General features: G+C 36.3%; 1 protein-coding gene across 4 annotated transcripts; it reads left to right on the plus strand.

Moving 5' to 3' along the window:
- Nucleotides 1-747: 747 nt before the first annotated feature.
- LOC127504265 (pyroglutamylated RF-amide peptide receptor) lies at nt 748-23191 on the plus strand. Of its 4 annotated transcripts, none has more exons than XR_007927324.1 (8): nt 748-4264; nt 5233-6152; nt 11294-11452; nt 13140-13201; nt 14154-14386; nt 18318-18415; nt 21829-22703; nt 22794-23191. XR_007927324.1 is itself a non-coding variant. In XM_051878824.1 (7 exons), exons 2-7 carry the CDS (start codon nt 5822-5824, stop codon nt 22302-22304), a joined length of 1359 nt encoding a protein of 452 aa, XP_051734784.1. In that variant the 5' UTR covers nt 748-4264; nt 5233-5821; the 3' UTR covers nt 22305-23191. The 4 variants fall into 4 exon arrangements, 1 of the variants encoding a protein (XP_051734784.1); XR_007927325.1 differs by having other exon boundaries at nt 21829-22639; XM_051878824.1 differs by having other exon boundaries at nt 21829-23191.
- The last annotated feature ends 845 nt before the right edge of the window (nt 23192-24036 follow it).

Genomic DNA, 24036 nt, shown 5'->3' on the forward strand with positions numbered 1-24036 from the left:
AGGAATGGCAACAGAAATCAAGTTGCAAACACCTGAAGCTAAAACACCTGTGGAGAGAACAGATACCACATATGAAAAAAGACAGTCAGAATATAGTGATTTAAAGTCAGAAGATGTAGCAACTGAGGGTACAAATGAATTAGTGACACCAACCACTTCCACAAAATATACAGAAGATTTCACAGTGACCAGACAAGAGACAATAATGACAACTGAGTCTCTCAAAACAGAATGTACAACAGAGATTGACTTACAAACACCAGAAGATAAAACACCTGTGAAGAGAACAGATACCACATATGAAAAAAGTCAGTCAGAAGTTGATTTAATTTCAGAAAATATTGAGTTAAAAGTTACAAATGAACCAGTGACACCAACCAGATCCACAGAATACGAACATACCGACACACTGAAAGAACATGAGATCGAAATGACAATCAAGGCTCTTGAAACAGAATCTACAACGGAAATTAACTTACAAACACCCGAAGATAAAACAGCTGTGAAAAGAACAGATACCACGTATGAAAAAAGACAATCAGAACCGGCTGATTTCATTTCAGAAAATGCTGAGTCAAAAGGTACACATGAACCAGTTACTCCAACAACTTCCAGAGAAAATGAACATACTGAAATAGTAACTGACCATGAAACAGAATGTACAACTGAAATCGAGGTACAAACACCAGAAGACAAAACACCTGTGGAGAGAAAAGAAACCACATATGAAGAAACACAGTCAGAACATGTTGATTTAATTTCAGACAATATTGAGTCAACAGTCACAAATGAACCAGTGACTCCAACAACTTCCACAAAATATGCAGAAGATTTCACAGTGACCAGACAAGAGACAATAATGACAACAGAGGCTCCCGAAAGAGAATGTACAACGGAAATCAACTTATCAACACCAGAAGAAAGAACAACGGTGGAGAGCGTAACAACGACATATGAAAAAAGACAATCAGAACCGGCTGATTTCATTTCAGAAAATGCTAAGTCAAAAGGTACACATGAACCAGTTACTCCAACAACTTCTAGAGAGTATGAACACACTGAAATAGTAACTGACAATGAAACAGAATGTACAACTGAAATCGAGTTACAAATGCCAGAAGATAAAACACCTGTGAAGAAAACGACAACGTATGAAAATAGACAGGCAGAAACTGGTGATTTAAAGTCAGACGATCTAGCAACAAAAGTTACAAATGAATTAGTTACACCAACCACTTCCAGAGAACAAGAACATACTGTCATAGTGACTGAACATGAAATTACATTAGTGGTTCCTGATGCAGGATGTACGACAGATTCAGGGAGCTCAATAGAAAAACCTGAAGAAGCTTTGGAGAAACCATCAATGGAAAGGAAAGAAATGAGGTCAACAATGGCAGTGCCAGGAGTGGAAATTCAATCAAAGCCAAGCAAAGAAACAGAAGAGTCACAGCAAACAGATGAAGATGGTTGCTTTGGACTAATTCATCGTACCACCTCTGGGTTGAAAAGATGCCAGGAGAAGTTGATAAAAATGGATAATTTAAGTTCAGAACTTCATGCAACTGAAGGTACAAATAAATTAGTTACACCAACCACATTTAGAAAACATGTAGAAGATTTAATGGAGACAAAAGAAGACAAAAGAATGACAACAGAGGCTCTTGAAACAGAATGTACCACAGAAATAGAGGTATTGATGCAAGAAGAGAAAACATCAATAGCGAGAACAACCACATATGAAGAAAGAGAGGCAGAACCTGTTGATTTTGTTTCAGACAATATTGAGTCAACACTCACAAATGAACCAGTGATGCCAACACCTTCCAGAGAACATGAACAAACTGTCACACCAACAAAACATGAAATGACAGTGCCAGGAGTGGAAATTCAATCAAAGCCAAGCAAAGAAACAGAAGAGTCACAGCAAACAGATGAAGATGGTTGCTTTGGACTAATTCACCGCACCACCTCTGGGTTGAAAAGATGCCAGGAGAAAATGATAAAAATGGATAATTTAAGTTTAGAACTTAATGCAACTGAAGGTACAAATAAAATAGTTACACCAACCACATTTAGAAAACATGTAGAAGATTTAATGGAGACTGAAGAAGACAAAAGAATGACAACAGAGGCTCTTGAAACAGAATGTACCACAGAAATAGAGGTATTGATGCAAGAAGAGAAAACATCAATAGTGAGAACAACCACATATGAAAAAAGACAGTCAGTACCTGTTGATTTAATTTTAGACAATATTGAGTCAACAGTCACAAATGAACCAGTGACTCCAACAACTTCCACAAAATATGCAGGAGATTTCGCAAAGAAAAGACAAGAGACAATAATGACAACTGAGTCTCTTGAAACAGAATGTACAACAGAAATTGAGTTACAAACACCAGAAGATAAAACACCTGTGAAGAGAACAGATACCACGTATAAGGAAAGACAGTCAGAACTTGGTGATTTAAGGTCAGAAGATCATGCAACAGAAGGTACAAATGAACAAGTGACACCAACCACATCCAGAGAACATAAACAAACTGTCATACCAACAGAACATGAAATGACAGTGCCAGGACTGGAAATTCAATCAACACCAAGCAAGGAAACGGAAGAGTCAAAGCAAACAGATGAAGATGGTTGCTTTGGACTAATTCACCGCACCACCTCTGGGTTGAAAAGATGCCAGGAGAAGATGATAAAAATGAATAATTTAAGTTCAGAACTTCATGTAACTGAAGGTACACATAAAATAGTTACACCAACCACATTTAGAAAACATGTAGAAGATTTAATGGAGTCTAAAGAAGACAAAAGAATGACAACAGAGGCTCTTGAAACAGAATGTACCACAGAAATAGAGGTATTCATGCAAGAAGAGAAAACATCAATAGTGAGAACAACCACATATGAAGGAAAACAGTCAGAACCTGTTGATTTAATTTCAGACAATATTGAGTCAACAGTCACAAATGAACCAGTGGCACCAACCACTTCCACAAAATATAAAGAAGATTTCACAGAGAAAAGACGAGAGACAATAATGACAACTGAGTCTCTTGAAACAGAATGTACAACAGAAATTGAGTTACAAACACCAGAAGATAAAACACCTGTGAAGAGAACAGAGACCACATATGAGGAAAGACAGGCAGAACCTGTTGATTTCGTTTCAGACAATATTGAGTCAACAGTCAAAAATGAACCAGGGACACCAACAACTTCCACAAAATATAAAGAAGATTTCACAGAGAAAACACAAAAGAGAACGACAACCGAGTCTCTTGAAACAGAATGTACAACAGTAATCGAGACACAGCAAACAGATGAAAACGGTTGCTTTGGATTAATTCATCGCAACACTTTTGGGTTGAAAAGATGCCAGGAGAAGATGATAAAAATTACGTTTTACAATACAACACCAAGACCACAACAGCCTTCAACTGTGAAATATAAGCAAGAGCCTTCAACAGAGCTATCTTTCATGTTACAGAATGCACTGCAATCATCCCCCCCGAGTAAATTTCAGAGTTCTAAACAAGTTACCAAAAATAATGTGGATAAAGTTAATCAAATTGAAGCAGAAAATAACCACTTCTACTATTTCAACGGCAAGTTAAAAAGAGTTGGAAATCATGCTTTGAGGGTTGAGTATGAAAACAACACCATAGGAAAATCATAGTATTTTTGCAGTAAAATGAAATTTGAATTACATAAATGTTCTCACAAAGATTTTTGATTCTTCCTGCATATGTACAAATGATGTTATGTGGAATTAATGATCAGCCAGTTACACAGCAGGTCTCATTTTCTCATACATTTGCATAGAGATCAAATCTGAGACTGTTTGGTTCCCTATTATGTGTCACGTTATATTAAAAAATCTTTAGACAGACAGACAGACAGATACATACATATATAGAACAAAAAGACAAAAAACCTAATAATGTATTAGCAGGTGAAGCGTCACAGCCCAGGGGAGTGTTTCTGCTGTCGCTGCTTGTGGCTAATTCACCTGACACCTACAGCAGTTGAACGCTGGATTGTCAGTTTGTTGCTCTGTCTTGGAAGAGGAACGTATGACTAATTCCAGATAATAAATAAATATAGGCTATAGATAAAACCTGCTAGCTGTGTTGAGGAGCAGATGATGGTTTTCAAAGCGTCTCAGAGCCGTTCAATGAGGTGATGAAGGGAGAAGTTCAAATTCGCGTCGGAGAAACTTTGAAGGAATAACGAGCCACCGAATCAGATCACAGTAAGTGCGCGCGGTGTTTTTGTTATTTGTATAAAATATCTTTCTTTGAACAGTGAATGGAAACATTTCCTATTATTGTTTATGATGATTTTATGCTGGAAGAAAAGTTGTGGCTTATTTATTAGTGTGTACTTCATAGGATTTTCTTGAGTCGCCTGTTTAGATGTGAAGATGATTTTTTTTTTTTTTTTTTTTTACATTCGTGGTTCGTATAACCTTTGACAAGCATATCCACATGTCTAGCGCAACATTAAGTTAACTGATTAACATTTAATTTTGTTTTTAATTAACAAATGTAGATAGCGGTAAATCTAAAAACACATATCTCTCGTCCCGTATTTTTATGATATAACGATAATTTATAGGCCACATGATTTTTTTTTTTTTAAATCATAGATGCATTCATCGGCTAATTGTTTGGATATTTATTTTCTTGTGTTTATTTTGCATGGAACAGAGCCAAAAATATACAAACAGCTTTTTTTTTCTGCAATGTAAATCTAATTTATCTTTTACATTTGATATAATCACAACAGTATAATTTTAAGAGACTATTAGGCTTTATTAATGCGGTAGGGACCGACGGTGCAAGTTGCCACAAGGCGACGGTGTCTCAATTAAATAAAGTACTGTCCTCTAAACTACATTTTCACTATCATTATTATATTCGAATAGCTCTTGAGTATTTTGGGTTAACTATATCATAGAAGTAGATTATACCCAACTGTGTTCTTAGGACAAGGATATTTTTCATAAATGGTAGGCTGGGGCAAGTTATCACATGTGTTTTGGAAGTTATAAAGCCTGTTAGGTGTTTATTTGTAAAGAAATGTACTTTCAGAAATAAACCCTGCAAAATATTTACTGGAGTAAAAAGTGAAAACTAGCTCCGGTTTCCTTTAATATTATGATTACTAATGTTAAATATTCAAATCATCTAAACAGAGCCATGCTTCTTCATTTGTCAGCATATTGCAAGATTGCAAGGTGAAGATTGACTGAATTCAATCCAATATGAAGAAGGCATAACAGTTATAGAAACCTGTGAAGATGACAAAGGATCATGCAAAAAATTAATCATAAGAGACCATGTGATATCAGGCATTGACAAGAAGGAGCTGAAACAACTAAAGGACATTCTACTGAGAGTGAACAGTGGGGACATCATTATAATGCTGGTATCACACAACTTTTGACTGAAGAGGTTTTTGTCAAGCAGAGCAGCAGCCTGTCAATAAACACAGGGATTGTCTCAAATGGTTTAAAATCAATGCTTGCTAAGCATTTCCATAATAGGTACGAGATAAAAGTATGAAAGCCTTCATCAACATCAATGAACAACCATGAAAAAATGCCTGTAAGCCATAATTTTTAAAAAGAAACAGATCAATATAACACACATAACCATTTATTTAATGTAGACTAAACAGGCTCTGTGGAGAAATCAGGCTCCACAGATCAGAAGAACTGTTGCTAGAGCACAGTGGGTGCTATAACTGAGGCATCAAACATATACTGGAGTTTTTCAAACAACCTAGACCCTTGAAAACCATCAATATGAACCTGACCGCCCATCTTCTGGACCTCATGCTGAAGGCTTCCAACCTCTCTCGCTGGCAGTTCATCCAGGAATACTCCATTCCTCCATTGGTGGCAGTGCCCAGACTCCCTAGTGCCCTGCTTCCGGTTTTTGGCCTGCTCTACATGCTCATCTTTGGGTTTGCGGTGGTGGGCAATGGGGCAGTGCTGGTTCTCTTATGTCGCAGGAAGGCTCTGCAATCTCCCAGCACCTTTTTCATTTGCTCTCTGGCACTCAGTGACCTTCTGATCTCCATAGTGTGTGTTCCTGCCACACTGCTCCAGCACTTCTTCACCAATTGGTTGGCAGGTAGGCTTAGTTTTGTTCACACTTGGCAGAAATCTTAGTTTCTGTTGTATTCATGATGTTTCATTACTGTGTCATTACCCATTTTTCCTTCATTAGGTTTTTTTCATAAACCCAGGCAAGGTGCAAGGTCAGTCTCAGTTCTATAAAGCGAAAGCTATGTGAATGTAAATGGGTCATTGATGAATAAGGTTTTTAAAAGTGTAAAAAAACATAATGGAGATATAATTAATTTTGAAGTTTTATTAAGTGTTAACAATGAGATTATGTGGTTTTTATAATCAATTAACACTGCTTTTGTCACATCAGTGAAATTCATTTTTTCGGACATTCTTTCTCATGACAAAGCAACGACTTCTACACATAATTTTAATACCATTTTGCACTATGTTGATATATGATGTTATAAAATCATACCAGAATAAAAAATATATACATTTAGTACATTTTAAGATATTTTAATCACAAATAAAATGGCTGTATTGGCCTTTGGACAGTTAAAAAAATGACCTTTTGACACTTCAAAATCTTTAAAATACCTTTATATGTAGCAAACTATAATTAAAACCTTTTGGATTCAATAAAAGAGATCCAATTGTACTACCTTACATATTTTGAATGTCATATCTTTGTTTTTTAATATTATTAAGACCTTTAAACAAAAAAAATGACCCGTCACGTCATTGACCCATATACATCACTGAACCAGAGAGTACAGATATATTCTTAGTTCATACATGAGAAAAGACACTGATGAAGCTAACATTTATGACAATTAATGCATAAACTCGCATTTTACCTCCAGTACATCCATCTCACACTTTCAGTGCTCATGAATGGTACAGTATGGTTTAGTGTAAAGGTTTTCTATGCTTTCTACACATTATTTATTTGTTCATTCACAAAACTGCAGAATTTGAAAATGTTCGTGCCACACTTCAATACATGGCAACAGAATAAAAGAAGCGCTTGCCTTGAATGTTTAAAACTGTCTAGGCATCTCAAGGTATCATCAGAATTCATTCCTTTTCAATTTCTAAAGAGGGTGTCTGATGTTAATAATAATAATTCATTTCAAAATGAAAATCCTATCATTATATTCTGACTCTCATGTTCTGCAAAACCTGTATAAATGTATTTTGTGAAAAATGTTTCAGTGTTTTTTCAAGCATACAATACATATCAAGATGTTGTTTTGGACCACAATGACTTTAATTGTCTGGAATACAGGTTTGGAATGACATGAGGGTGAATACACAAACATGCAGTACCATCATAGTGTAAAAACATTTTAAAAAAAGTGCATTTACATAATGTAATATAATTTCTGGAATACACGTTACTTTGACAGACATTATATTATGCTGTCAGACATTTAAATGCACATACATTTTGTTTAGCCTTGAGTGTTCTTTATTCAGTGTAAAGTTTTACAGATGGCTAATTAACATTCACGGCCATCATACAATTAGACTTCTCTGTCTACAATGGAGCAGTAGCTCTGATGGTAAATATGCAAGCCTCAAGTCCATGAATAATTTGTCGTGACTAGAAACAGGCTCACTAAGACCAGAAGGGCGCTGTTATGTTTAAACATATGCATGTAGCATACTCATTACCACATTTATCTGTGTTTGTGTGCTTTTGCAACACGTTCGTTACATGCAACAAGTCCACTCACATTAGAGCTCCAAGTAGCTATTGATGAGACGGAAGGTCACCATTGATTAAAAGAGATTGGTGGAACCTACGGTTGAATTGTAAATGAGCCCTTTACCAGACGTTCTTGGAATCCTATTAGTTGCAGCAGCCCATATTTCTATAATAACAATGATTTTGTAAATAACAAATGTGCTTTTATTGCTGTAGAAACAATGTTCAATTCTTTTTTAGAATTTTTGTCTCTTATGCTCACCAAGGCTGAATTTATTTGATTTATTTGACAGTAAAAACTCCAATATTGTGAAATATTATTACAATTTAAGACAACAGGTTTCTATTTTAATATATGTTTTACAATGTTATTTATTTCTATAATGGCGAAGCTGAATTTTCAGCATTACTCCAGTGTTCAGTGCAATGTAAAAATAACTGTAAAATAACTGATTTTTTTTATGATCATTTTCTTTCATTTAACCCTGTAAAATTACAAACAATATATGTAAATTAACAACTCGGCTGTTATTTTATGTATTATGACATTAATGAAAAATTACAGTAATTCACATATTTTTTACTGAAAATTTACTGTATTTTTTTACAGTATTTTTTTCTGTTTTCTTAAATTACAAACAAATGTATGTAAAATTACAAAAATAATTAGTAATTAAGCAGTAACAAAACAGTTAAATGATAAAACGGTCAAATGAATGGCAGCCAAAAAACCCTGTAGAATTAAAGTAAAATATCGTAATTTAAATAAACCAAAAACACTGTTATTTTACAGGTATTTCCTGAATTATTACAATCACTTTACTAACCTTTATTATTTCTATTATTTTAGGTTTAGATGTTGATGTCTTATTGAAAAATAAAAGTTTGAAGTCACCCTTACGGAGGTAAGTGTTTTCTTTAGTTGGGCTCTTGACCCTTGACTTTTTCATGTTAGTTTTTCCTTGACTGCTTTTACTGTGTGTTTCTAATGTTTCTAAAAAAAAAAAAAACTCTGATCAGGCGATTTTAGTTTCTTATTGATAATGTAGTTATCATGAAGTAGCCTGAGTCACTGATATCACATAATATCAAATTTCTGAGTATATTTAACTTAGTTTCATATGATTTACTGTGATATTGTGGAATCATATTATGATAACCTGGTATTCTGATTTTTAAGTTATTACTCAGAAAATGTTTTTTTTTTTTTTTTTTTTTTTTTTTTTTGCGGGGGGGAAACATCAATAATCAACATATGAATCTCAACAATGGTGACAATCAGCAAAGCTTTTTTGTGACTTTAGCAGCTTGTTTTGTGATGTTATGAGTTGATCTGAATTATTTATTTATTTATTTGTCACCATTGTTGAGATTCATACACTAATTCTTGATGTCTGTGTGAGTCTGCACGACCTTGACACAACATTTTCTGCATAATGATTTAATAAAATTGTTTATAGTATCACAACACTGCAGTAGTATTGGCATGTTAAATTACAACTAGTATTAAATAATTTAGTCAGAGACCAGACTCTGGTATCAGTGAATCAGACCACTTTATGATGACGATATCACCTGATCAGAGCTTTTCTTGCACTAAAACAAACATGTATCAGAAACACACCATTAAAGCAGTCAGAGAAATACTAATGTCAAGTAGTCAAGGGTCAAGAGCCCAACTGAAGCAAGCACTGACCACCAGAATGGTGACTTCAAACTTTATTATTTTATTCAATAAAACATCAACATCTAAACCTCTGTTAATTCTCAATAAGAACTTTAATATGAAATAAAGTCTGGATTGTAATAAGTGAAGATGCTGAGATCTTGAGAGATCTGTTAGTGTTTTATGTTCTGTTGGGATTTAAAGGGTTTCTGTATCGTCTGTTTTGTGGGTCACCATTGTGCTGGAGAGTAGAGCCTGTGCTTCAGTCCAGGATGAGCCAGAAAATGTTGGTGTTTTTTTTTTCTGTAAATGTTTTGCGTTTTATTTAAATTAGGATATTTTACATTTATTTTACAGACTTTGATTGGCAGCTGTTGCTGAAAGTCATTTGACCAATTTTGTTTTTTTTTTGAGATTATGTTTTGCAGTGAAGGTGTTTTTTTGTAATAATTCAGGGAATACTCGTAAAATAACAGTGTTTTTCTGTAAAAAAAAAAAAGTTTAATGAAAATTTCTGTTAAAGTTTTTTGCACTTTATTTAAATTAAATTTTTTTACTTTAATTTTAAGGTTTTTGTTTTGCAGCTGTAGCTGACAGTCATTGACCATTTTTTTTATGATTTATTTTTTTACAGTGTGTCACATGATCACTTAGAAATCATTCTAATATACTGATTTGGTGCTCAAGAGACATTTTTTATTATCATCAGTTTAAAAACATTGATTCTTCAGGATTCTTTGATTAATAGAAAGTTCAAAAGAACAGCATTTATTTGAAATAGAAATTTTTATAACAATGTAAAAGTTGCTGAATAAAAGTATTAATTTCTTTCAAAAAAAAATAAATAAATAAATAAAAAAAAAATAATAATAAAAACACTGATCCCAAACTTTTTGAGCTAATGGGATATAACGCATATACAAAAAAAAATGTATAATGTATTAAATTGTGACTCTTTTATGCATCAAATTTATATATATAATATTTGATGCATCAAAACAAACACATTTTTTGGTTCGCCACTCAATTCTGGACATTTTATTTCATCAGAATGGCTACTTTTGATTGGCCGTCAATTGAAAAAAGAGGCTTTTGGTGTAGGCAGATTGTGTCGGCACGACATCTACCTGCAAGGCCTAAACGGACCGTGATAACCAGCCAAAATGTTAACGTTTGACATAGACAAAAACAAAAAGTAAGTAAATATAACCTCAGTCATCAGTAATGAAACAAGCTGGGGCTGCCATTTGTTTTACTACAAATCAGGCATAGTTTGCAATGCAATGCATATTCCATTAGCATGTGTCATGTTGTGTTTTAGATTCTGTCTTTTCCAAAGGTCATTGACCTTTCATCTAACTGCATCACATGATCAGCACACAGAGATATTATGGTAGAATGCATCTGGAATTATGTAGGATCAGTGAGCTGGAAAACAAGGGTTATAGAAGACTCAATACTTCTGAGAAAAGAGAAAAGCTTCTCAATCCATGGCAACACAAACCCAATCTGTTATATAGTAATTATGAGGGAAATTGTGTCTGAAGATGAAGCCTATGGTCCTGTACTCCAGCCTTCTATCCTCATCATTGTCCATAAAGACCACTGCCCACACATTTCCTTCTATTAGATAGCCATGCTCTGGAAGCCTCCCCAGCATCCTTTTCCTTATATTGTTATGTATCAACAGTTGTGTACATCCGGAAACGGGTCAAGCAGTTTGTCATTCAATATCAGTCTTTCACCAGTTAATTAGCCTGTTCTCTCATTCATTTTCTGTCTCACTGATTCACTTGCTTTCCCTAATTCATTTTTTGATCCACAGGAGATTTTCTGTGCAAGTTAATACCCTTCCTGCAAGTGACAGCTATCGCGACCAGCATGCTCACCATGACGTGTATTGCTGTAGAGCGTTTCCAGGGAATCCTTTATCCTCTGCACGTCCGCAACAGCTACTTTCTCTGTCATGCATTCAAGATGCTGGGTGAGTTATAGACAGAGAGATTAAAGAGTTTTGATGAGTGGTTATTAACACTTACAACAGCAGCTGAGCTTTATATATACTGTATATATATAATATATATATACATATACTGTATATACATATATATATACTGTATATACATTTGATCCCAACTTTTCACCGCAATCCTTAAAGGGTTAGTTCACCCAAAAATGAAAATTATGTCATTTATTATTCACCCTCATGTCGTTCCACACCAATAAGACCTTCGTTCATCTTCGGAACACAAATTAAAATGTTTTTCAGTATTGATTGACTCTTGCGTCAGCATCACACGCACACGTCTTGCTGTTCACGTGAACAGCGTCAGCCAATACTGAGCCGCCGTTTCGATGTAGAACACGGAAGCACTGAACGTAAACAGCGTATGTGAATGACACAGAGAAGATATTGTTGAATAAAGTCGTTATATTTGTTTTGCTTTTGCGCACAAAAGTATTCTCGTCGCTTCATAACATTAAAGTTGAATCACTGCAGTCGCGTTGATTTTTTTTGACAATGTGTTTAATACCTTTCTCAACTTTGAAAGTGGTGTTTAAATTGCTGTCTATGGAGGAGTCACATACCTCTCGGATTTCATCAAAAATATCTTAAGTTGTGTTTCGAAGATGAACGAAGATCTTACAGGTGTGGAACAATATGAAGGTGAGTAATTAATGACCGAATTTTCATTTTTGGGTTAACTAACCCTTTAAAAACCTTCAAATTTTTATCCATTTTATACTGTATAGTCTATATAATATTACAAAGCAAAAAATAATATAATGGATGGTAAATGATTTTTGTATCTAGACCAGGGGTTTTCAGACATTTTGACCTTTTCACCTTGCAAGGGACCCCTTCTTAAAGGAAGGGGTCCTCTTAAAAATATAAAATATACATTTTAATGTATAAACACCTATTTACACTGTGTAAAAAAAAACTTCACTTAATATAATAGGCTATAATATAATATAATCTAAATTTATTTTTTATTATAAAACGGTTAGTTCCTGTCCTTGATTCTGATTGGTCAATAGTTGTGTTTTACTCATGATAAAACATGGCTATGACCGCTACACTCAACGGTTCAGTGTATCACTACACAACACCCTTAGCAACCACTCTTAGCAATGTAAACTGTATGTTCTCAGTTGATATTGTTCATTGATGCTTACTGTATTATGTAGAACTAGAAGAGTATTGTGAGAAAGAGATTGATTGAGCGAGTTTATTACCTGCATTCAGATTTAGCATTTTCCTTCAGGTCAGTCCTATGTTCATAATAAAAAATCTGTTTAAATGTCCGATGTATTATCTTGTCCTTTTAACAGTTAAGGGGTTTTCCCGTGACTGATGGCACTAGTCAAAGCATTTGTCAGTTGCGTCTTGTTCCGTGTTCACAACAATTCAGTCTTTTCAAAATAAAAGTCTTCTCTACTGACTGACACTCAAAAATTTAAAGTGGCTGTGTGGTTGGTTGCCCTGACAATCTTTCACAAACAAAGATATTTTGAAGAATGTTTCAACTGTTTTGTCCATATGATGAAAGTACAAACCAACTTTAGACCCCACTGACATATAGACAAAAACAGTGACTTTTCCCCCAAAATATCTTCTTTTGCTATTCTAGAAAACAACAAATATTGTCTTTTCCCTAATTTTACAGTGATCGTGTGGTCGGTTGCCCTGGCAATCGCGGCTCCCATGTGGTTTGTCCAGAAAGTGGAGGTAAACATGCAATCTTAAAAAAAAGAAAAAATACTACATTCACGTTGTCTGACATTTCCAGAACAATCCCTATCATCACCATTACACAGACCACTGTTTGTAGAGTAAATTAGCAATTTAGAGTTTGCTCACACTCCACTTCTGGACAGGAACACAGTGAACTGGGACATAAACATCAGTATTCATCTCAAACATTATCAGCTGAATGTGTCTGAAGAAAGAAGCAAATGTCCTAGTTTTCATTGAATTCATGAAATGGTTTGTAATTATTAAACCAAAAGCTTACTTGAAAGAGATAGAAAAAAAAAAAAAAAACTGCTGATGGTTTAAATATAAGCAGAACAAATCTTGACCATTTGACTCAGTAATTCTCATGCACTGCAGCAGCCGCCAGAAATAACAGATGCATCAACACTATTAGGATCAAATTAGATGCTGGCTGTGCTAGAAGAGACCATTGAGGGCTTCAAATGCAATGTCCATTATGTTTTCATTGAGATAATAATGCCTTCTACTTATTATGTTTGTGTTTTTGCTTTATGTTTATTGTCCTTGCTTGTGCAGCTTTCACATTCTCTATGAGATCTTTTTTCTTTAAAGACGTTTTGCATGAATCACTCCAATCAAATGATCATTGATGTCATGCTGTTTAAGGCAGCAGATAAACTTCATGAGAAGGATAAAAAGCTCTCTTTACCCATTAGAAATGCTTGTCAGTAAGTAAATCAGACCCTTATATTCATTTGGGAATATGATGAAATATAAAGACATGATGAGCAGCATTATACAATATTATTTGCTAAACAAATTAATTGAATTAAGACATTATTAATTCAATGTACCACAATTTAGCTGCCTCTAGCCTTTCCTCCAACTCTTTTAGAAACAGAAAACATAATAGAAGAATGAAGGGGCCACATCATGAATTTCCTCTTCTTGTTTAACTATCCAGGCAAAATATGACTTCCTGTTCGACGTCCACTACACCAGTTGTTTGGAAGTGTGGCCAAGCCTGCAGCAAAGGAGAGCCTACACTACCTGCCTGTCCGTACTGGTGTTCCTGGCCCCCTTGGCGACCATGGCCATCCTGTACTGGAAGATCATGCGAGAGCTCTGGGGCAAACACAAAGTACATGATGTCATGTTTCAAACACTCCCGGGATCTGAAATCAAAAAGATTACCAGGTTAGTCTTTGAAAGAACACTCTAAAGGACTGTTCACCCCAAGAACGATTTTTTTTCCAGCGGTTGAACGATAAAACACTAACAGCTAATCAGAATCCATTCTAATTTAAGGGCTCGCAGACAACATCGTGGAGAGGTTAATCGCTGAGGTCCAGAAAAACCACCACTTTTTGATGAGTCAACCCCTCTTTTCAAGGATACTTTAAAGAAAATGTATATATGGAAAACAATTGGTCATAACCTCGGAATAAATGGTGAGAAGTATGAACGATGAAATCATTATGCAAGGCTAGCAAATAGTGTAACATAAAAATTACCTCAGGTATCCAGCGCTAGTTTCGACAACGGTGTCTTGCTTCCTTTGATGTTGCAGTGAAAAAGACTTGGCGTTGTTTTTATTCCACTATATTGACTTCGTCAGCTAAATTCACTGTTAGATTAGATCGATTACACTAGCTGTTCACTCGAAACATAGCATGCTGAGGACATCTGCTGGTTAAAGCCACGTAAATGCAACAAGAACTGCAAAAACATTTTGTACATTCTTTGAAACTGCAGCACGTGAGCGAATAAACAGACTGTTATTATCGTTCGTTGGTGTGGACGCAAATATAGTTATCGTTATTGTTATCTTTATAGTTATCGTTCTTGGTGTGAACGGGCCTTAAAAAATGCTGGGTTAAAAACAACCCAATTTGAGTCATTTTGGCAACTGAGCATTGGTTCAAAAAGGGACAAGCCCAGCGCTGGGTTGGGTTACATGTTTGACCCAACATTCTGAGCTATTTTATTCAACTCATCTATTGTTTTAAAATTATTATGCTGGGTTATAATAAATTAAATGGGTTGGACACAGAATTACAATGCAGGCAACAGTTATAATCAAAAGGTAAATATTTATTGATAAGAAAAAAAACAGAAATGGACAAAAAATATAGACAAAAGTTAAACGTGTACACATGTTTGTGAAACTCAACAGTTATATACAGTTAAACGAAATTGCTTTTCAAAATATTGAACAACTTACATTTAAGAACAAATTGGACCAGTTATTTCATTCATTTTTTTCTCCTGCCAACTAGTAGCACTATGGCCAAAACCATGAGGCTGAATGCAGCCAAGAAACTAACACACAGACTGAAAGCCTGTAATAAACACTGAAAGTCAGGAATAAACTATTACAGTGAATCAACAGGATTTCCACGTTTAAAGCATTTGTAATTACTCCTCTCAGGTCCCATTTTGGCTTGTTCAGTTCACTTTTCAACGCTCGAGTGATTTTGATGTGAGAGAAAACACTCCAGCTTTAAAGGAACACAATCTTCACTGCAGTCTGTTTCAAAGTTCTCTATCCTCTCCACTTTGATTAGTTTTCTTCTATTTTCCACTCATATTCCTGTTATGAGCACCGCAAACACAGACAGGTGAAGTGGTATCGCTTGCTGTGACGTGACGTGTATGCTCTCTTTCAATTCCGCATTCCTGATTGTGAACGAGTATAAACCCAAATTGGGTCAAATTAACCCACCTTTCTTACCCAACAGTTTTAACCCAGCGTTTTAAGAGTGAGGACCACTTACTATTATTTATTTTATTGTTTATATCGTTATTGTCTCAAAAATGAAATAATGCATTAAACAAAACTTAAATACACCATGTCTAAAGTTTACATAAAGAGGTTATATATAATAAAGGGATATTTCATCCCTTTATTAAAAAATAAAACTATAATTTTCTTTTGAATATATTTTGAAGAATGTTTAAATGGTTTCGTCCATATAATCCGCAGATTTGTCAACTGTGTGGACAAAAAACACTATGACATTTTTCAAAATATCTTCTTTTGTGTTCTGCAGAAGAAACAAAAGTCATACCAGTTTGGAATGACATGAGGGTGAGAAACTAATGAAGAATTTTAATTTTTGGGTGAACTATCCCATTAAGTAAAATTACACTGTAGTATACAAGTATGACTCTGTACATCATTAAAGAGATAGTTCATCCAAAAATGAAAATTCTGTCATCTTTTATACATTCCAAAACTGTATGACTTACTGTATCACTGCATCCCAATTCGCATACTATCCGTCCTAAATAGTATTCGAAAATAGAATTAGTGTGTCCCAAATCGTAGTATGTTGAAATGAGCATTCCAAAGATACCCGGATGGTTTACTTTTTCCATTAGAATCCGAAGTGTAGATCCATGCACACTCTACCGGCTAATATTGCCCACAACCCATTGCACTGTGGACGAGGATTCGATTAGAACTACAAACATGAATAAAAAGTGTTAAAAAACTACAAACATGACGGATGTGCGAGACCGACGGTTAAGCAGAGCTTTTAAGGTAACAGGGATTGAGTGATTAATAATCAGTATCTAACCTGACGAAAATATATTTATTCAATATTATCCACATTATATTTCATCTGCAACAGCATTGTGAACTTTTATATCAATGCATTTGGCCATTAACTTTTAAATGCATCATTATGCAAACATGAGGAGAGTTCTCCGTATGAACTGGCATGACTGGCAGATCCACGTTCGACTACATTTCTTTCCGAAACGGTAGGAAATTAAATTTAATTGAATGTGGAGGATTTTAACTGTGACAAGATGATTGACAGGGCAGTTTAAACAGTTACAGGTTGGACATAACTAAGCAACAGAGCATCCGTTAAAGACGCAATTATGACAAAGTATTGTGTCCCAAAGCTTGCATACTCTTCTGCTACACACTCAAAAGTATGTACTTTTTCTTCACAAAAACAGTACATACTTTTTAGGGCATAGTATAAGTAAGGAAATTGAGATGCAGCAAATGAAACAATTAAAAAAGGTGGGGTAAGCCATTTTTTAAAAAACGCTGTTGGACATTGTTGATATTTGAAATCAACAGAAAACAAACCTTCATTGCTCCGCCTTCAAAACTCACCCTCCAATCCTAACCACCCTGCTCCGAGTCGGTCTCGAACCCCGGCCTGTTCGCTGCTGGCAGGCGAGGTGAGTGCACTAACAATGACGCTAAACACCACATTCTCTAACAGTCGTCAGTGTGCAGTGGTTTACCTGCACAACTCTAACTATCTGGCCACTGTTACACACGCAATGCTAGAGTGGATGTCTGTTTATCACAGCTGACGCACAACAAAATAATTCTTCACGAAAAATAAAGCGCAGATGATGAACGAATGACAAGGAAGCACAAAAAAATGAACGTACAGTACACAAGAGTAAATACAAACAAGAGTTCGTTGTTAGTCGCCAACAGCACAGCAGCTCCAGATAATCAATGACACTGAAACCCAGTGTTACTCACATGTGAAGCGGAATCAAAGCAGCCACAAAGCAGTTGTGCAGGTAAACCACTGCACACAGACGACCGTTAGAGAATTCCAGTGATATTCTTTTGAGCTCTTTTCTCTCTTTCTGCAGTCTTCCTTCAAATCTCCCTCTTGCTCGTTCTGTCTCCTCGACCGTTATACGCCCCCTAATGCTGATTGGCTACATTTGTTGTTGGTGTCAGCCCAACTTCCAAACAGTGTTTTTGAAAAATTACTTACCCCACCTTAATGCATTAATAAGATATAATATCATAGGCCAAGCTTAAAATGCAACACTCAGTTTTGTAATAGGGGGTCCTTGGAAGAACCCTGAGATAATAGTGCAGCATGTGATCATAACCTGATGATTTTGGCTGTAAACAGCAATAAACACTTTATGATTATCCGTTTAATTATACCCTGCTTTTGAGTGGCCCATTTAGCAGATGCTTTCATTTCAAGTATTGCATAGCATCTAGATTGTTGCTTTTGGATCAGATGATCTTGGTAGACTGGTACAAATTAAATGCTGTTTGATTGACACCCCTGTATTGTGCTGTTATTGACATGTCTGTAACAATAGAAATGCCTTTCATTCTCAGGAGAAAGAAGCGTGCAATAAGAATGATGGCCACCGTGGTGCTGCTCTTTGCTGCCTGCTGGGCACCTTTCCATCTGGTCTCCCTCCTGCTTGACTATGGTAACACAAAATTTCTTGTGCCCTTCCCTCCTGCTTACTGTTGTCAATCTCCCTGTTTTTTTCTGCCCCTCACAGGTAATAAAAAAAACATCCTTTTACACGTTTGTCTTTCAGCTAGCTGCTGTCTTTCCTGTGAGAGTATAGTAAACATTCTCACTTCAGATTCTCTCATTTTCCCCTCTCCTTCTCCTCTTCCTCAACACATCAGAGGTCAACACATCATTCCTGTGAACCATCGGCATGAAATTTATTTCTATCCATCTTCTCATACTTATCAATATGGCAACTATTTTGAGTTTGGTGTAGTACTAGACTCTATACACAGATTGCTATCTTTACACTTACAGACATCTGGCAACAAAACAGCTTTATATTCTTTAACAAAATAAAGGTGTAGCAACATTTTATGTGCCTAATTTATTCTAAGTAGAAGCTTATTAAAATGAATAAATGAATAATTAATAAAAGTCTTTAATTCATGTAATTTATGTTTAAAAAATCCCTGCTTTCTACATCTCTGACCCGACCTGTCTGACATATAGAAGCTATTCAGGAGCTATTCAGAGCAAGGCTGTTTCGCTTTCTTCTTTTTTAGTGTAATTTTTCATCAGCATTCAAGGCTGGTTTTAGTCTTTTTATACACATACACATCCTTGTCTGGTTCCATTCTGTCCACTTCATTGTCACTTGCACAACATGGTTCTTTCTATGGTTCACGTGTTTCTGCAACAAAAGCAGTGAAATGTCATTTCCAATGAAATGACATTCATAAGCATTTGCCTGAGACACATTGTGTGGAGCCTCTCCAGTATGGAAATGGAGGTTAGAAAAGAACATGTGACACTAACATGTTTGCATCACCAGAGTCACACTTTCTACAAACGGTGTGCTGTTCATCTAATCTGACAGTGACAGATATTGTATGTATGTGTGTTTATTCTTGTCAGTATTTCCTTTTTCTTTTAAAAAGCTTTTCAGTGATAAATGTTTAACTAAAACTCAGATATGAATCCACATGGGAAATCTCATTTAACTGTAAAACTAAATTTAAATCATGTTTTATATGATATTATATTATATTATATTATATTATATTATATTATATTATATTATATTCATTGACTGGTCGAGCAGTGTTCCAGACACACTTTGGCTGCATTCAAAATAGCATACTCTCTTAAATAGGTACTTAATTTGAATAAGTAATTACCCTGCTAGAAATTTTACATTCCCAGAACATTCTCAGAACGTCCCCACTGGTGATAAGGACATTGCCTTGTAACGTTCCCAGTTCGTTCAGAGACTGTCATGATGTGGAGTTGACTAACAAAAGTGACTGTTCAAACAAAAATAATTTTTTCTTAAATGTCTTACAAAAAAAGCACTTTATAGGAAATTCCTGTATTATTATTATGAAACCTTTTCTTTAAAATGCAAATCTCTTACAGTTAGTCATTAGCTGACAACAGCACATGCATGAGCTAATGTAACTACTGTATCACTGCATCAGTTACTGCTTCAAATAAAGCAACATGCAGCATAACATCAGTGTATCTCAGCTCATCACTGACTGAAGCACAGGCTCTACGCTTCAGCACAATAGTGTCCTCACAAAACTCACAACAGAAACAGAATATTAAACACTAACAGATCTCTCTAGAGCTCAGCATCTTCACTTATTACAAACCAGTCTGACTTTATTTCTTTCATACAAAACTTCTTAATGATGTTGATATTTTATTGAAAATAATGATGTTTGAAGTCACCGTTGTGGAGGTAAGCCATACCTAGGCTCCTGACCCTTGATGTTTATTGAGTTGAACAATTTTTTTTTGTTCTGAGCATCACAAAACAAGCTACTAAAGTCACAAAAAAGATTTTTGTTTTTTGTCACCATTAATGAGGTTCATACGCTGATGAAACTGTTAACACATTCAGAGTTTAAACTCTCAGAGAGTCAGGAAGCTCCACAATGATTGAATCACCATCATTAAGTAACCAAATTCAGAATTTCTCTCACAATTTTTGTTGTAACAAGCATGTTTTGTAAACACAGTTAAAACACCTAGATAAAATCTAATGTTAAAATGTCAAGAATCAAGAGCCCATCTAAAGCAAACGCTCACCTCCATAACAGTGACTTCAAACTTTATTATTTTCTATAAAACATCAACATCTAACCTGGTAACGTTCCCAGAATGTTCAGAGACGGTCACGATGTGGAGTTCTTTTAAGGTTTGGGGGACGTTATTTGGTGGACCTTCAGGGAACATTCAGCACGTTCTGGGAATGTTTAAGAGACTATTACTATAGGACGTTCTGTTAACTTCCCAAATGTCCTCTTCCTCAAATGTCGACCATAAAATAACCAAAATAGAACGTCCCCCTAATGTCATATCGGGAACGTTATTAAATGACCAACAGAGAACCGTGTGGGAACATTCTGTTAATGTCCCAAATGTCCTCTTTGTAACGTTCTTATGTGACCATAAAATAACCAAAATGGAACATCCCCCTAAAGTCATATAAGGAACCTTAAACTGCAGCACTTTCATTACCAAAAGAGGACGTTTTAGGAACGTCTCTAATGTTCTGTAAAGGTTCTGAATTTTCGTCACCTTTAGAGAACTTTTAGGGAACGTTGCGCAAGGTCACGAGAACGTCACCTTCTACGAGGGTACTTCACGACTGCTAAAAAAGTATGTTAAATATTGTATGAAAGTGTTTAGTATGAATGTAATTTAGACATACTACATGTTGCCCTTATCACATGACCTACCAATGTCAGTTGCGTTGCTTCATTGCCATTCACAAATCCTCTTCCGTTGTCCTTCGGATACACATTTTAGAATCTCGCCGGATAAAATTCGTTCATCCGGGTACTTTTTGCCTACTCTTTCATGAGTACTGTGAATTCGGACAATTTTTTTTTTTCATCACATACTGTTTTTCGCCAACTATATAGTAGGTAAGTATGCAATTTCGGATGCAGCCTTTCAGTCTGTACATTGTTAAGCCAGTAGGTGGCGGTAAGTGATTGTCTTTATGAGTGAGATTCAGGCTCCGTTTACACTAGTGCGTAAACGCATAAGTTTCGCTATGGTTATGCCTGTTGTTTACACTACACTGGCGTTTTCGAATCTCGAAAACAGAGACTTTCAAAAACGCTACAGACAAGGGGGGTGGAGACGGGTATTTTTAGATCCAGTAGATCCAGACGGGTAGTTTTAGACGGGTAGTTTTAGATCCAGGGGGTGGAGACTGTTAGTTTTAGGGATATGTAAAGTGAGAGGAGTTGGATCTGGATCTAACCTCGCGCCCTGGATCTCGTGTTCTGCAGTAAGGACCATCTCTGATTTGTGGTGAAATTTGCTTATACTTTTGTAACTTAGCATGTCTGTTCTTGAACACAGGTCAGCTGCATCTTGATCTTGACTCTGAGTTTCTCCTGGTCAGCGTGGTTCAGATCCTCGGATTCAGCAACTCGGTGTGTAACCCACTAGTTTATGCCGCCCTCAACACCACCTTCAAGAGGGACCTGCTGGCTCTGCTCACCCGAGGATGGAGCTCCGGTGGAAGAGGTTGCTGCTGTAGCCCATGTTCATGTTGGTCCTGGAAGAGTCACAAACGAGTGGGCATATCAGCAGTGGAGTCAGTCGAACCCAGACAGACGACACCTAGACAGAGAGGGATCAGGTTGTGGAGTAAACCAGCTTGGGAAGCCGAACCAGAGAGGCCTACATCTAATATGTTTCCCCCCATGAATCTTCTTAGTGCCATCAAATCCAAAAAGACCTCCAGTACCATGATACTAAGTGTTATTGACCCTCCACACACAGACAGCACATCTGGTTCTGACCAGCCTTTCACAGGGATGCTGGGAGAGTGAATATCAACAGAATGAGACTGTAATGATACCTGAAACTTGCTGACTTGATGACTTAGAAGAAGACAAGAGTCCTTCAAGAGTTTAAGACCATCTGAAAATCACAACTATAGTCAGAGACTTTTTGCTCTCAAAATTTCTCCCACAGCTAATGATGTGGTTTCAACAACCTGCCGGTGGCAGTTTTCAGACTTTTGAAAGATGTTTTTTCTTTCGGAGCTCAGTTAATATCTGCACAATAAAGATGGGAGCGAATCACCGCTGAAACACATTGAGATGTTTTTGAAGTGCTTCCAGTCTGACCTTCTGAAGAACTCATATGGACAAGACCAGCTACAGTATGTCATTAATTTTGGTTCGGCTCTGAGAAGATATTTTTATGTGCACCTTTCCTAGACTATGGTAATTCTTTTCTAGCTGGATTGGACTATTGGAGCAGCACAAAAGATTATTTGATGATTATTTTTCTGTGCTTTTATGTCTCATATCTAGGAGTGTGTGCAGCCTCTCGCCTCAGGGTATGTGGTTTCTGTCTCCATGGATGGGCTCAAAGTCTACTGGAAGTTATTAGAGACAGCAGGAGCCTGCAGAGCCGTTTGGAGGTGCCCAGCTGAGTGCAGACGCCACACCCTCCATAAAGCCTAACCGTGTGGATTTATAAAATGACAGCTGTAGAGTTTGCTAGAGGCAATGTTTTACAATTTCAGATAACCTGGAGATAGATACAGATTGCCTGGCAGAACACACACACATGTTTGGTACCCTGATACCTCAGCTCATCATAGCATCAACATCATTTGAATGATTTTATTAAAATATCATATTTTAAAAGATGTTCATTTGTATATTTTTCTATTGTGATACAAATAAAAGTAGCTTAGATGATTTAATCACTGTATATATTTGATTATTATATTACATTCATTGACTTTGTAAACACTGCTTTTTATTTTGATTTGTTTCATATTAAAAGTCTTAATAAGGTCTCTGCCTGGCATTCTCTGTAATCAAACGCTGCTTGGCACTAAACTCCATATTGTCTTTATTAATTATTAGTAGGCTACAAAATGGGCAAGCGTAAGGATTTGAGCGAGTTTGACAAGGGCCAAATCGTGATGGCTAGACGACTGGGTCAGAGCATCTCCAAAACTGCAGCTCTTGTGGGGTGTTCCTGGTCTGCATTGGTCAGTATCTATCAAAAGTGGTCCAAGGAAGGAACAGTGGTGAACTGGCGACAGGGTCATGTGTGGCCAAGGCTCATTGATGCATGTGGGGAGGGAAGGCTGGCCCGTGTGGTCCGATCCAACAGACGAGCTACTGTAGCTCAAATTGCTCAAGAAGTTAATGCCAGTTCTAACAGAAAGGTGTCAGAATACACAGTGCATCATAGTTTGTTGCGTATGGGGCTGCATAGCCGCAGACCAGTCAGGGTGCCCATGCTGACCCCTGTTCACCACCGAAAGCACCAGCAGTTGGTATGTGAATTGGACCACGGAGCAATAGAAGAAGGTGGCCTGGTCTGATGAATCACATTTTCTTTTACATCACATGGATGGCTGTGTGTGTGTGCATCGCTTACCTGGGGAACACACGGCACCAGGATGCACTATGGGAAGAAGGCAAGACGGCGGAGGCAGTGTGATGCTTTGGGCAATGTTCTTCTGGGAAACCTTGGGTCCTGCCATCCATGTGGATATTACTTTGACATGTACCACCTATCTAAGCATTGTTGCAG

Source organism: Ctenopharyngodon idella, chromosome 21 (genome assembly GCF_019924925.1).
Source record: "Ctenopharyngodon idella isolate HZGC_01 chromosome 21, HZGC01, whole genome shotgun sequence".
In the NCBI taxonomy this organism is placed as follows: Eukaryota; Metazoa; Chordata; class Actinopteri; order Cypriniformes; family Xenocyprididae; genus Ctenopharyngodon; species Ctenopharyngodon idella.

What these genes read in the sequence shown, in the direction of transcription:
- LOC127504265 (XM_051878824.1), top strand. Translation starts at nt 5,822, where the DNA reads ATGAACCTGACCGCCCATCTTCTGGACCTCATGCTGAAGGCTTCCAAC. An exon ending in TCATGCATTCAAGATGCTGG is followed by an intron (nt 11,453 to 13,139) that starts GTGAGTTATAGA and finishes CTAATTTTACAG; the next exon opens with TGATCGTGTGGTCGGTTGCC. An exon ending in GGTTTGTCCAGAAAGTGGAG is followed by an intron (nt 13,202 to 14,153) that starts GTAAACATGCAA and finishes TTAACTATCCAG; the next exon opens with GCAAAATATGACTTCCTGTT.